Here is a 14,112-nt window from a genome sequence, read left to right on the forward strand (position 1 = left end):
GTGTGTGTGTGTGAGTGACTGGCTGAGAGTGAAACACCATTTATTGCCAATTAGGGATGTTTTATATTACCCAAACCTGTCCCCTGACTATGGACAGAAAGTATTAAAAGTTGAAATTGGACAAAAATCATCTTTTGCCATAGCAACTCAATTCACCGTAGCCAAGCTTGACATCCCCCTGACTTTCCATAGCAGCGACTGCAGGAAGATGCCCTTGCTCAACCTGCCCCATTAAATAGGTTAACTAATGGTTATGGTAGAAGGTAAAAACCTTATCTTATTAAATTTTCTTGTTAAATCTAATTTAAATTCCTTTTGCAGTCTTGCAGAGAAATATAACATTTCAAATGGACATCATCCCTTTGACAGGGAGATTTGGATATTGCTAATTATCTCCTGCTTCCCTTCATTTGCTTTCATGCAGCCCTCACAGGTGAGTTGACTGAATAAGTTAATGGGAAGTAAAGGCGTAGACTTAAAGTCCTGAGAAAAATTGGTATGCATGGTTTCAATTCACCAGGGAGAAGGTCACTTCAACAACCTGATAGGCCCTTTTAGACAATAGCAGGTTGAGAGAGCGAGAAAAAAGAGGGAGGGAAAGGAGTGAGTGACAGGAAGGTGAGAGGGAAGAAGGGATGAGACAGAGAGGTAATGTGGTAATGTGTCAGGAAGTCTGGATGTGCCCCCTCACCCGGTCTTGAGTGTGACAGCCCTGAAGGTGTGATAACCTTAAATTCACACGCACAGGCCCACACAGTCAAACTCACATCCGAAAGCACACCATCCCAGGGCATCCTACTGGCCATGTGTAGCGACGGTGGGGGAGTTAATCACCCATGTCCATGGCCTTTAGCTGCTCTCATTAGCGGTGAGCGGTGGAGCCGTACCCGATCCATTAGCAACGCTGCCGGTAATGACACTTCACCAGCACCGCCGGGCCCACGGCCAAGAAAGGCTCCGCAGCCTGGCACATCCCCTCCATTACTGCCTCCTACAGCATACTGTTGCCATGCTTTTTAGCACTGGCAGGGGGGCTGAGCGGCGAAGGGAAAAATAAGACAGAAAGAAAGAGATTGTACTTCCCTTTTTTTTCTGGGGTCCGGAAAAGCAGCAGGAAGACAGGGAGAGGCGGAAAGGCAGCCTGGTGGCTTTTATCTGGGATCACATCCGTTGGCGCTGTACTGCAGCATTATCGTTCCAAGCCTCTTTGTCTTTGTCTGTCTCTCACAAGAACACACACACACACACACACACACACACACACACATAAGCATGTAAGTTCCCAACACACAGCTGCACACAGGAGAACTCATTCACTCAATAGTTCATAGTCATTTTCTTATCCACAGGCATGTGCTAATCAAGAAGCACACACACAGGCAAATCAGGCCCGTGCCGTGACCTCATTCATATTGCATGTGAAAGCCCTGTGGCTGTCATGTAACGTGTGTCACGTCTGTAAAATTGCCATCATGGAGTACGCTAGCACCCAGTTAAAAGCCAGGGCAGGCATGTCTAAAGGAATATAGGCCACAGGCAAAAGACCTCCTGCTTAACTGCTTCCTTTCTCTCTCTTTCACTCTTCTTTCTTTCCCTTCAACTTTTTTACATATTTTTTTATCTTCTTCTCAATGGAGTGGTGCATTTGCCTGTCTATGAAGTCTTGGTGGAACAGCTGGACATCTCTTCCTCCCCCTCTTCCTCTGTCTACCTCACACACTCTCTTCTGCTCTGCTCTGAGAGCACACATATTCATTTAGCGCCCTCCAAAGGATGCTGAAGTCACAGCAAGCTCACATTCCCAATTGTTTTGAATTGGAATTGGACAACACATTCTTACTTCTAATTGAAGTGAATGAAACTTACTGGGAATATCCGTGTTGGATATCTGTCTAGTCTTTTTTGTCCCACTTTGGATCGGCATTTGGTATGTAACGTGTGTATTGTGATGTGTAGCAGTTATTTTGATATTTTCTTTTCATTGTGTTTCAGTATATGACTGCTGCAGCTGCCGCGGCGCCTATGCAAGGGACCTACATTCCCCAGTACACTCCTGTGCCTCCAACAGCCGTCCCTGTCGAGGTAAGACTCGTACGCATGCACACGGTAGCCTACTTACCAATAATCACAAATCTGCCTACGTTTACCCAAAGGAGGACATCATTACTCCTGACACCCCGCTCACTAACACCCACATGTGCTCAGTTCTTTATTAAATAGACAGCTTACATTTGAAGCACGCTGTAAATTGCTTGTGTTTCTCTGTGAACAAATGGCCTCACACCACCAGCACTTAACAAGGGGGGAAAACTGCAAGCAAAGCAAGATGAGTCAGAAGTTTTATAGTATTTGGGAAAGACAGTTCAAGTGCAGCACAGAGTTTGTCACTTCTACGGCGGCTGTCTGAGCTCCTGTCAGGTTCGGGCAGCCCAGCCTGTGAAATGATGAACGTGGAAAGCAGGCAGGCAGGCCGTCGAGGAGAGGAGAGCGGGACGGCTGTCTGGCGGCTGACAGTACGGTCGTATTCAGATGGACTATCAGTCGTGTATCAGATGACAGGAGCTGAAATGAGACACAGTGCCGGCGGTGCTTTCTCTCCCTCTCCGTCTCACTCTCTCTCCTTCTCTCTCTCTCTCTCTCTCTCACTCTCCCTCTCTCTTCTCTGCCACAGCCGGTCCGGGCTGGTAGGTAGCTGGGACACACATATTCGTCAGCCACGGAGCTCTGGTTAGCCCACCAGCCACGGACAATGACAGTTTCCCCTGACAGGCCCATTAGTCGCTCCTCCCCCACACCTCTTATACCCACGTCCTAAGCTGAAAGAAAGGGACGGAGGAGAGAAATGTAGTTGTAGTGTAGCCCATGGCGCATCATACCTATTTCATCCTCACCGTTGTCTACTGAATGCTAGCATCAGCAGTGGAGTGTATATCACTGCATCAGCCAGTGTCTGCAGGGCTGATGTATGGGCAGGACGCTGTATCCTTGAGAGCTTGTTAAAGGTGATTGAGATGACTCAATGACAGGGGCTATCGTTAATGCTAGACACATACAAAGGCTGAGAGGTTGTTGTAATAAATTCAGTACACATGGTCATCTTTAAAGACCTTTTTTTTAACCTCAAAGATGTAAAAGTCTACAAGCATTTTTGCACATTTTGTACTAAAGATCTTTTTTTGTTATTTGTACATATTTGACTCACACACACTAACCCCTAGGTCAAGTCACAGCACGCTGATGATACTTTTATATTGCTTGTTTTATTAAACCACTTTGTTTTCATTATTCACATTCGATATAATTGTTCTACTCAAGCAGCTCAGATATAAAGGTCTTTTATTCTTCTTATAATGCTGTTAACACATTTGAGTGACATGTTAAAAATCAAAACAGCATTTCTGCATGTCTGCACTTTTGCTGTTTATAAATCCAAACAATTTAATTATTTTATTTGCATTTCTGACAGGCAGTGCATTGGCATCTCTTGAGGAAAAAGAATAATGTTTTAAATGTTAAAGTTCTGTAGGTGTGAGAATTGCTCGTATGTGAGTTCAGAGTGATAGACCTGTCTGTCTGAGCGCTTTTATTTGATGTCATTTATTTTGTAAATATTATCATAATTATTTTTAAAGCCCAAAATTACAAGTTTGTCTGAGGGGGCTTCACAGTCCGTAGTGTGTAAGTGCCAAGCTTTGCAGAGAGACGCTTGTTAAAGTTCAGTGCTGACACATTTCCTCCCGTGTGCGTCCCCAGGGAGTGGTGACGGACGGCTCCCCCCAGACAGTGGCTCCCTCGTCACAGGAGGTGGCCGGTCAGCAGCAACAGATCCAGGTGGACGGTGCTGGCGAACATGTTCCCACATACTCATACCAGTCCAAGTAAGTCAAACAGTGGAGCAGGATAGATGCTGTCAACCACTTTAATATGGTATTCTGTCATTTCAGGGTAGTTTTAACTATTTATTATGAATCATTTTCTTTAGTAAAGATGAATATTTTTCACAATAATTTATTTTTTTTACATTCAAAGGTGTGGGTCTTATGACAATTTATATTGTGAGAGTATATACATTTGTCATTTGAGTTTTAATCTCTGTATATTGTGTCATGTGATGAATGTCATGTCAAGCAGCACAATACAAAATACTACTCTAAATAAAATGAGAGAACTGAGAGACGGAGATGTAAAGGACTCAAATTACTCCTGGCTGTTGTTGTCATTTGCTCATTGTTTTGGTAGAACATTTTGCTTTTCTGACCCGATCAGAACTGTTTAGCGTGCTTCATTTAGCTTCGGTCTTCTGGCTGGGTTGGCGGCTGTCAGCTCTATTGCTTTACCTGTGTTTGTAATATTGTGCTTTGATTACAATGGCACCTCTCTCTCTCTTTCTCTCTCTCTCTCTCCCTCCCTCTCTGTTTTCTCTTATTTCATCAGATAGCAACGGCCTGAGCAAATGTTCCTGTGACAGCATTGCCTCGAGACAGAAGGTGGCTGCACTGTGAGTGTGAGGAAAAGAAAAAAAGAAAGAGATTGCTTCCAGATTGCCCAGGCACCAAAAAAGAGACACTTTTTTCATTTCCTACCTGGCCTATGAGAAAAAAAAGAAAAAGAAAAAAGCAGCAAGAAGGAGGAAAGGAGTGCTGAGGAAGGGGATGAGAAAATTGCTGGGCACAGTGCAAAGAAGTGAAATTGTTTAGTCTGGGAACCTGCCTGAAGGGGGGCTGGGCTGAAGCTTGAAAAGTTTCTCAAAGAAATCTCAACCAATTAAAAAAGAAAAAAAATAGTAAGAAAAAATGACAAAAAAAAAGGTTGAATGTGCAGGTAGGTGATGAAGTTTATTTTGTAATTAGAAAAAGGGAGTCAAGTTTGAGATACACACAGATTGTCTTCCTCAGATATTAAGCTACAATTTCTTTTCACTCTTTTTTATGTTCTAGTGTTAAATTTTAGTTTTCTAGATATATTCAAAAACAAAGTGTTTTTTCTTTCTTGAATCTTCATGGCCTTAATTTGAATTGTGTCAGAAACTTTTTACAGAGCTAAAGTCTGACGTCTGGTTGGGGGGGGGAAGCAAATTAAATCAGTCTCTTGGACCACTTGGAGGGTACAAGACACTGGATGAGTTGTTCTTAAGAGGAAAAAAAAGAATCTATCACATAAGCTGTACAGATTTAATAGAGAAGAGCTTTTTTTCCTTTTCTTCATTAGAAGAAAACTTTGATAATTATAATGTCAGAGGTAACTAAGTGTCAGAAGAAAACAAAATGTATGTTTGGGGATGAGACTTGGGGGGGAAGAAGAAGCTTTGAAGAGATTTTTCACTATGAGAAAAAAATGAAAGCAGAAAAAAACATGCTGCATTGCGGATGCAGTCTGTTGCAAATGCTGAACTTGTTTTTTATTATCATAATTATTATTTTACATGGCAAAGTTGCGGTCAATGACATTAGTGCTTTTTATCTGCCACATTTTACCTTTTTTATGAGCTTTAAGATGTTTTTAGCCCGCTTTGCTTGTCACACTGCAAAAAGGAGAAAAAAAAGGAAGAAGAAAAAAATTATAAAATTAACAAAAACTATGGAAAAAATTCCGGCAGTGAAACACAAACAGTAGATTCAGTAGGAGCTAATGGTTTAAACCAATCAGTGCAAAAGCAATAGAAGAAATTGTTGACAATTTCTGTAGTCTTTCCTAGTTGTGGATCAAATGCAGCCCATGGATGGCCATTTTTATACCAAAGATGAAGAGACACTCTGAACCAGAGTATTTTTTTTTTCCCTTTTCATTTTTCCGTTTGATTTTGTTGTTGTTGATGTTGTTGTTGATGATGATGTTAATGTTGATATTGTTGTTGTTGTTGATGTTGCTGTTGTCGTTGTTTTTATTTGACGTTGATGGCCGGACCAGTCCTTACTATCCTTAACATCTTCTTTTTTAACCGGGTTTAAGCTAGTTTTCCACAGTTGTCCAAGCCGTCACACACACACACACACACACACACACACACACACACACACACACACACACACACTAAACATACACACACTTATTGTACAAACTCAAACACAAATATCAAACAGTATTTCAAGTGTAATTCAACCAGTGGCAGTCCTACCTTCACTTCTTCACCTCCTCTTCTTGTCTTTTTGTTACTTTCTATGTCTCATCACTTTGACAATGCTTTCACACACCGTGGTTGCATTCCACCTCTCTCTCTCTCTCTATCAGATCCTGCAGGGAAAACTTTAGGAAACAGATTGGGGAATGTTGCTGCTACGCTCTGTGGTTGTCAACGCATTGCTTCTAGCTCTTTATCTCTTTAATTTAATCATATTTAACTCAACCATTCCTCAGCATACTGAGCTGCAGTGTTGAACTGGGAACTGCTGTTGCTTGACCTTCTGGTAATCTCTTTCACTTATCACCAAATTTAGGTCACATTTTTGAGTATTTACCTGCCCAGATTACCAGATGAGTGGTGTTTGCTGCATATTGAACACCAGGTAAGTCACAGATCAAATCTAAGTTTATAGTCTTTAGCAATGATTGCATATACTTTGGCACTTAATGGTTCTAACTAAATCTATTATGCAGCCAAAACTTATTAAAACAACAGTGAAGAAGTAATAGAAAATCTTAAAGGAATAATTTGATTATTTTCTAATATATGCTTGTTTGCTTTCTTCGAGTAAGATGAGAAGATCGATTTCACTGTCGTCTGTACGGTAAATATTAAGCTACCGCCAGCAGCTGGTTAGCTTAGCTGAGCACAAAGACTGTTAATAGCCAGCCCGGCTCTTTGCAAAGATAGAAAAATCAACCTACCAGAAATTCTAAAGCTCACCGATACATACGGTACTCTCTTACTATCTCTTTTGTTTAATCTGTACAAAAATAACGAAATGTAAAAACAACACCTTGTGGTTTTACGAGGGGATTCTGTGCCAGACTATTATTTGGCCAGGCACAATACTTTACTGGAGTCTTGTCATTACCTTGAGCTTGACAGTCAACCTGCACAGACACAAGGAAGTTACTGTGAAGAAATGTCTCACCATTCCTTTATAAACACACCTGCCAGAAGACCTATTTGTATTGAAAGAAAACATCACTCTGTGACACTAACAAGGCGTAGAAGAAGTGTGTTTAAAGGATAGAAAAGGACTGTGTGTCTTGAACATCCCCCTGATCATTTGTCCAGCACAAGCAGGGGAGGTCAGCACCCCTGTGGGAACTAACTAGGCTTCTTACCAGCCTTAACAAGATGTTGATGGCAGCTGCTTCTGCGGCCCTACCACTGAGTGTCAGTTACACCCCTGGTTGTCCCAATTTGTTGCACAAACAACCCCGTCACATCTTATCTGGTCTTTCCATCCCAGAGCTGTGTGAGGTTTTCAATGATTTCATCTCAGAGGATTGTACCCTGAAGAAATTGCCTGTGGGACAGCGGCCATTTCTGCCCCCATTACAGGAGCCTTTTGTGTGTCAGTAGCGCTGTGTGTCAGCTCTGTTGGCCCGTGCCCGGCCGCTCTGCCCCACTGTTGGGCTACAGCACTAAAAAGACACAGTTTTTTCCCTGCTTCACTGGCACCATTAATTTACCATGGCCAAGCCAGGCTCCTTTTGCTCTCATTTTCCCTCGTTCTTTCTCTTTTCCTCCCTCTCATGCCCTCTCTCTGAGATTTCTTCTCTTTATTGGATGGTGCAGAAGCAGAACCACCAACCAATTTCAGTCACTCTCGCAATGAGGCTTGACGGGCCCAATTTGTCTCCCTCCGGGGCAATAGGATCCACCCGAGTGTCCCTCAAAAGAACCCTTTCTTCCTGACAGAAAAAGGGGTTGGTTTGACTTGAGCTCTTGCAGTTCATGTGACTCATTCATGATGGCGTGTTGTGCACATTACAGGCTAGCTACGTCATCATGGCGATGTTTGTAACCAACAATCAAATTGTACATTGAGTGCCTTTTAACTAAACTTCCAAATGATTCCAAATTATCTTTGTGATAGTATAAAAAAGCAAAGCACATGGAAGAGCTTGTTTGATTCAGTTGTGCTAAAGAAAGGCTGAACGATATCGAAGCTACTCTATGGTGCTAAAGAGGAAGCTGTCTCGGGCTTGTGCTTTCAATGTGCTCACTGATCTCTGTGACGAACCGGCCACTGTTGATTACTTGGCCATCAAGTCACTCCTAACAGGCCACCTGTTCACTTAATGACACAAAAGAAACTGGCACACAGGTTCTAATCCTGAAGTGCCATATGTACATTTTCTTTTTCTGCAGTCAGTGTTAATACCGGCCGTACATTCTTATCTTCCATCCAACAACGGAGGTCAAAAGCTAAATGTCTTCAAACTCTCTCAATGACAGTTAAGCTGCGTATTGTCCAATCAGTCAATCTGATCTACATCTGCTCGTATTTGCCTCGAGTCTTGATCTGCTCTTAAACCCCCAATGAACAAGTCTTTGCCACATTACAGTCGTAAACGGCTAACAACTGACAAATGTTGGGTTTTAGAGCTCACCTGACTTTCCCAACACGCCATTCCGTTACATATTGTTGCATTTGAAGTATGAAGAGAGCTGTTCAACTTTAACTTTACCAGTTTTAAGCTTGTGTGTGTGTGTGTGTTTGTGTGTGTGTGTGTGTATCTGAAGAGTTCTTGTACTCAAGAGTTTAACTAGCGAGGTTATGAATTCCGCAAATTCAGCATAGATATAACCAAGTTCTCAAGACTTTAACAGCTGCTGTTTTATAGAGTACAGAAGACATTTTTGAAACTTAATAAGCATAGCAGAGCGTCCCATAAATGGCCTGAGATTCAATAGTAATGGCATTATGGAGAAAAGGATTTCAAATAGCCAAAAGATTTTGGAAGAAATGCACAACAAAGAATATCAGCTATTTTTTGCTAATGGAGATTGGAGGAAAAGATGTTAAGGCAGGTGCTTTTTGTGTATGGTACCAACATTTCACGGAGATCTGAACGATTACCCAACTGAACAGAAATGTTTTTTTCTTAATAGCACAATGGCATAATGTACCTTTTCAGAATACCAATACCTTTGTGGAAGTATACAGAAGGCATGCTTGCAATTTTAGGGAGGCTGTAGCAGAAATGCTTTTCTCCCAGTCAGCCAGTAACGTATGTCAGCACAAACCAGGAGCCAGCTATACCAAGAGAGAATGTGTATGTGTGAGAAAGAAAGAAAGAAAGAAAGAGGAGGGGGATCATTAGATCCTGTTGCAGGGCAGACGTGGTCATAGCGTGGAGTTTCTCTGACTTCATGCAGCACTATGTCCTCGGTACAGGACTCCAGGACGTGACCAGGCCGACCCCTCGCTAATTAGCAACACCCTTCCTTTCCTACACCATCACACCGGGACAGACTCTTTCTCCCATTTTCTACACAGTCTACACGATCACAATTTTTTCACGTCTTCCCACCTTAAGTTTTGTATTTAACATACCTAACCACCACTTTCAATCCATCGGTTTGCAACATTCCCTTTCTTCCTGTTTTTCATCTCCACATCAGCATCCTTTTCAGACTCCAATCTGCTGCTCTCTCATTTTGCAACTTGCAAGCTGCGATTGGCAACACGACCTAATGTCCTCTTGTGTTCATTTTGACACGTTTCACTAATCAAAACAAACGCCACCTTTGTGACCCATGCATGAACATGCAAGAGCCCTCTAGGACCCACAAAATGTGTGAAACATGATGCTGCAATCATTTGCAAGCACAAGTGTCGAAGCATAGCTCGCAAATAACTTGGGTAACTGACTCGTGGATTATAGGCCACGATGCCACAATTGCATACATTATTTTCTATTAGCAGGGACAGCAGGCTGAAGCTATAATGTCCCTTTTGTCATACATAAACCTAGGCTCTACAGGTGCTCACAGTTTGCCTGCTTAAGTGCCAGGATGACATTGTTTGCTTCCGTGGATAAAAACAAAGTTTATGCAATCATATATAAAGTGTTACAGAATTGTAAGACTCATTATTTATCTTACAATATCTGAATTGCCACAATGCAGTACATCTCACTCGTCTGGTGTCTGGAGGATGTGTAATCAGATGCTCAGAATTGCTTTCCAACGTTTATTTGATACAGAAAGAAGGAAGAATACTGTGCACTTAGACCGAACAGATCCTTTTATTCCTCGTCAGTCACTCTCTACAAGGTAAATCAGATCTTTTGTGAGCTTACCTTCTCTGAAATACCTGATGAATACAGATCTTGAGACTAGTCTTCACCGGTGTCAGTTTTTTTAAGCAAAGTAGGTTACTTATCTTCTTCTCCTTAAATCTGACAAGATCCAGAAAGTCATATATGTAGTGTGGCTTCCACACTGTCACAGGAGCAAACTCCTTAGGTGTATTACATGTCATGCTTAGTTTGAGAGTTTTCTTGTAAATGGACTTGTAGCCATTTGACGTTGATTCTCTGGTTTTAGGAAAACAGTAGTTCAGAGTTACTCTCACAGCTCGTGTGCAGGAGAATGGTGGCTCAATAACTCATCACAGACCAACACATACACACACTCACTCATACTCTCCACACACATAATGCAGTGGAAAAATTGCTCAAACTGCCCCCCACAAGAGCTAGGGCCCTGTGCTTTTTAATTGATGCTCCGGTCCACCTTTGATGAGAGCTATTGATTGGCCACACAACCCCAGGAGCGCAGCCAGCCTGCACAGCCCTCATGGAGTGCAAAACTGCTCCCCGAAAAAAAAATACAAAATTCATTTCAATCACTAGGAAATGGCCGACAAATTGTTTAGAGATAGCCAGCACAGAAAGTGCATGGGATTAATTTCCCAGATAAAAAGAGGAACTATTTATTAGGACAGCAGAGCGGTTTTTAGTTTGTTTTTTGTTAGTTTTCTCGTTTTTGTTTGTTTTTTCACTTTTATTTGTTTCAGCGCCGAGGAGGACACGGTCACGCCTCGCACACGCTGCTCAGTGTGTGTGATCTTTGAAAAACTATCTGTACATCTGTGGATGTTAGGATTTGACTTGGGTTTTATGAGTTGTTTTTTTTCTCTCTGATGAAGCTTTCAATAAAAAAAATGTGGAAAAAAAGCACAGTAGAGCGCTGTTTTCTTTAAATCTTAACAAATGATTGTTTCATCACAGCTAGCTGTTTTTTTGTCCTCAAGCCGTTATTATGGAAACATTTATTATGCACCAAGCATCGCCATCTTCCCCATAGCCTATTATCTTTATGACTAAATTGCAGTGGGAAGCAGGAGAAAGCACTATTATTATCATCCAGCCTGATGGCACCTGTTGCGCATTGACCCCGGGCCCTCACATCCTCTTATAATTGCAGCCTTCACAAATGGAGCTAATACCTCTCAATGGGATTTCCCCCATCACAGCTCACACACACTTGATTGGGCGTAAAGTGGTCATAATCAAAGATGGAGGAGACTGCTGGAAGAAGAAGTGGATCGATGGCAATCAATCTTCCTCTTCACTCTCATTTAGGCCCAATCAATTGCTGTCCTTGTCACCTCCTAGGGACGCCTGTACAGTCAATACCACCGCTGCACTGTAGCCAAGTTTCCACTGCGTGTGATGTCTCTGCAAGATCAAGGCAACAAGGCCGGCACTCCAAGACAAAGGACGTCTTAATAGAGAACAATTGACCCGTTGGATTGGTGTGTGTGTGGGTGTGTGCGTTTTTGTGCGTATGCACTTGAATGTGCATGATTGGGCCGCCCGGACTCACAGTTTTTTGCATCTGCTGATCTAATACATGGAAGTACCTCAGTACTTGACGGAGATAAGTGTCGGTTTGATACATTTATAGTAATTTAAAACATTTTACTGCTTTGAGAGACTTCTTCATGGTGCCATGGTTTTCTCCAACAAACACTGCAGGCTGTTATATCTGGGGAAAATGCAGTGGGATCTTTTATCGAGTTAAATGCCACAGATTCAATCGCACTCCCTTGGAGCCAGGCGGCCTCCTTATCTGGACTTATAGAGATGTAGCAGCTGAGCACCACAAGGGTGCAGCATACCAACACAGATGTTATCTGGTGTGTTTATTTCACAGAGGAGAGAGAAGCCCTCCATGCACACACACACACACCACTACTGCTGGTTACAGATCATGGGCATCTTCACTGGGTCAAATTCGACACCTGCCTTCCCATATATACAAAGATTAGGAAGAAAAAGGGGGTGCCGTCATATAAATCTGTCCTACTTGCAGTACAAATTGATGTGCATTCATATAGGATAGCCATGCTCTTTTAGGTGTCTCTGGATGCAGCATTTTCCCATTGATAATGGAGCTGATGGCAGAATTGATGGTGAATTCTATAGAAACTGATAAAGGCTTAAAGGAGGAAGTACATTTTGAATTTCTTTAACTGGTTGGTTTGTAATTAAAGTGAAATAAATGCTAAAAAGACGTCAGCAAAGTATTTGGAAGTCAGCTTTTGTGTTGCAGCAACATAACAATGAATGAAGAAAACAATGAAAATAAGCAGATTTAGCTCATAACCTTTTTCACATTTGTTTTCATCAGGGTGTCATCATTGCAAGCCCAGCACCCTCTAATGTCCTGATGTAATAAACATGACCCTCGTTGTACAGAACAAGCGTCAGTCAATTAGTTGTGTTCTTTTGGTTCTTAAGGATATCTATTTGCCTACAACAAATGATCTGTAACAGACCTCTGGGGTGACACAGTTTCAGCTTCCAGCTAGTTGAACACAATTGAATTCATTTCAGACCAATCTAAACAGGAGAAAGTGAAATTCAGTGAAATTGGGCTGATTGGGCCTGGGACCTTAACGACCCTGAGATTCCAGGTGCAGTCCGGTTTGCATCCAATCAAGAATCTGTGATCGTCAGCAACCACAAACACACCTGGTGCTCTCTTATTAGCTTATACCTCACTTAGAGAGACATAATTAACCCAAGGGGGGATCAGCAATGCTGAGCTAAAATATACACAAGGCCCAAATGGGATTTGGTGTGTTTTGAGGGGGAATTCATTATTTGCTTAATCTTGGAATATGCATATGCAACATTAGGCCTGTAAACCTCATTACAAGAAGCTACCTCATTAGAAGGGAAAGGCATGATTCATATTCATACACCAGCTAGGTCCATTAGATTTAGGAAGACTCATTGTATAAGTAACATGTCTCTAATCTTGGCACAAATCTGAAATTGTTCATGGACGATTCCAGTTTACAACTGGGATCTTATTCTGGTAAATTTGGCCAAACTTTGCATTCACCCATTTAATTTGCTGAGATGTGGGATTGCAGTGACATCACTTAAAATAGTTAAATATGGGTGGAAAGAAACAAAAGCAATCAGATTATTATTCTGGGTTTGAACAAACCCCCATGTTAGCCAAACTACATGGAAGATAAAATGAAGGCAAGCAGTAAAATTGTATTCAACTGTCTGTCGTGAACATACATCACAGTTAACAGATTGACCTGCAGGTTCAACTTTGCCCTACCATATTTGCCAAAGTGAGCGCCCATAATGTTCCTGTGCAATGGCAGATTATTACATGATGACATTTGATGTGTACTCATCCTAGGTTTGACCTCTGAATACAGTGGTTAAGATCATCAGGCTAAACCTTTTGATTGTTTACAACCTGTCTGATCTAAGAAAGTACTTTGGCGAGTACAATGTTATCCCAACCGATAGCAATGATGGCCAAACCCACAAAAATAAGACAAGGGAAATGAAGTAGAATTATATATTTAGTGAATTGGGGCTGCATTGAACAATCATTTTAAATGAACAACTGGTCAAATTCCTAATGTGGAGACTTTCCAAGAAAAACAGTAGAATCAGTGCCCCAAAATATCATACAAAGCCCTCCTTTATTAAATGTAGGCCTTTGGCGTGTATTGATAAATAAGGTGTTAATATCTTTGGCAGATGGGCTCCTCAAGCCGACAGGAGAACAAATGAAAAACACGGATGTCATGTCTTCCACCTACAATAGAATTCCTGTGCTGACACACTCAGTCAGACAGCAGCTCCATTTCAATATTCCCATGATGAATTACTATCATTGTGTAGCAGGAATTGGGAGCCCAGCCAAAG

At 41.8% G+C, this 14,112-nt stretch overlaps 1 protein-coding gene across 1 annotated transcript in view; it reads left to right on the forward strand.

The window, feature by feature from the left end:
• The window catches only part of LOC117957183 (RNA-binding motif, single-stranded-interacting protein 3-like), a 140,281-nt gene extending 132,271 nt beyond the window's left edge, over positions 1–8,010 (forward strand). Inside the window, exons 11-13 of the mRNA XM_034892779.1 lie at positions 1,993–2,082; positions 3,754–3,878; positions 4,435–8,010. Coding sequence (XP_034748670.1) covers positions 1,993–2,082; positions 3,754–3,878; positions 4,435–4,438 — 219 coding nt within the window. The 3' untranslated portion in view covers positions 4,439–8,010. The remainder of the gene's footprint in view (positions 1–1,992; positions 2,083–3,753; positions 3,879–4,434) is intronic.
• The last annotated feature ends 6,102 nt before the right edge of the window (positions 8,011–14,112 follow it).

This window comes from Etheostoma cragini, chromosome 14 (assembly GCF_013103735.1).
Source record: "Etheostoma cragini isolate CJK2018 chromosome 14, CSU_Ecrag_1.0, whole genome shotgun sequence".
Lineage (NCBI taxonomy): Eukaryota > Metazoa > Chordata > Actinopteri > Perciformes > Percidae > Etheostoma > Etheostoma cragini.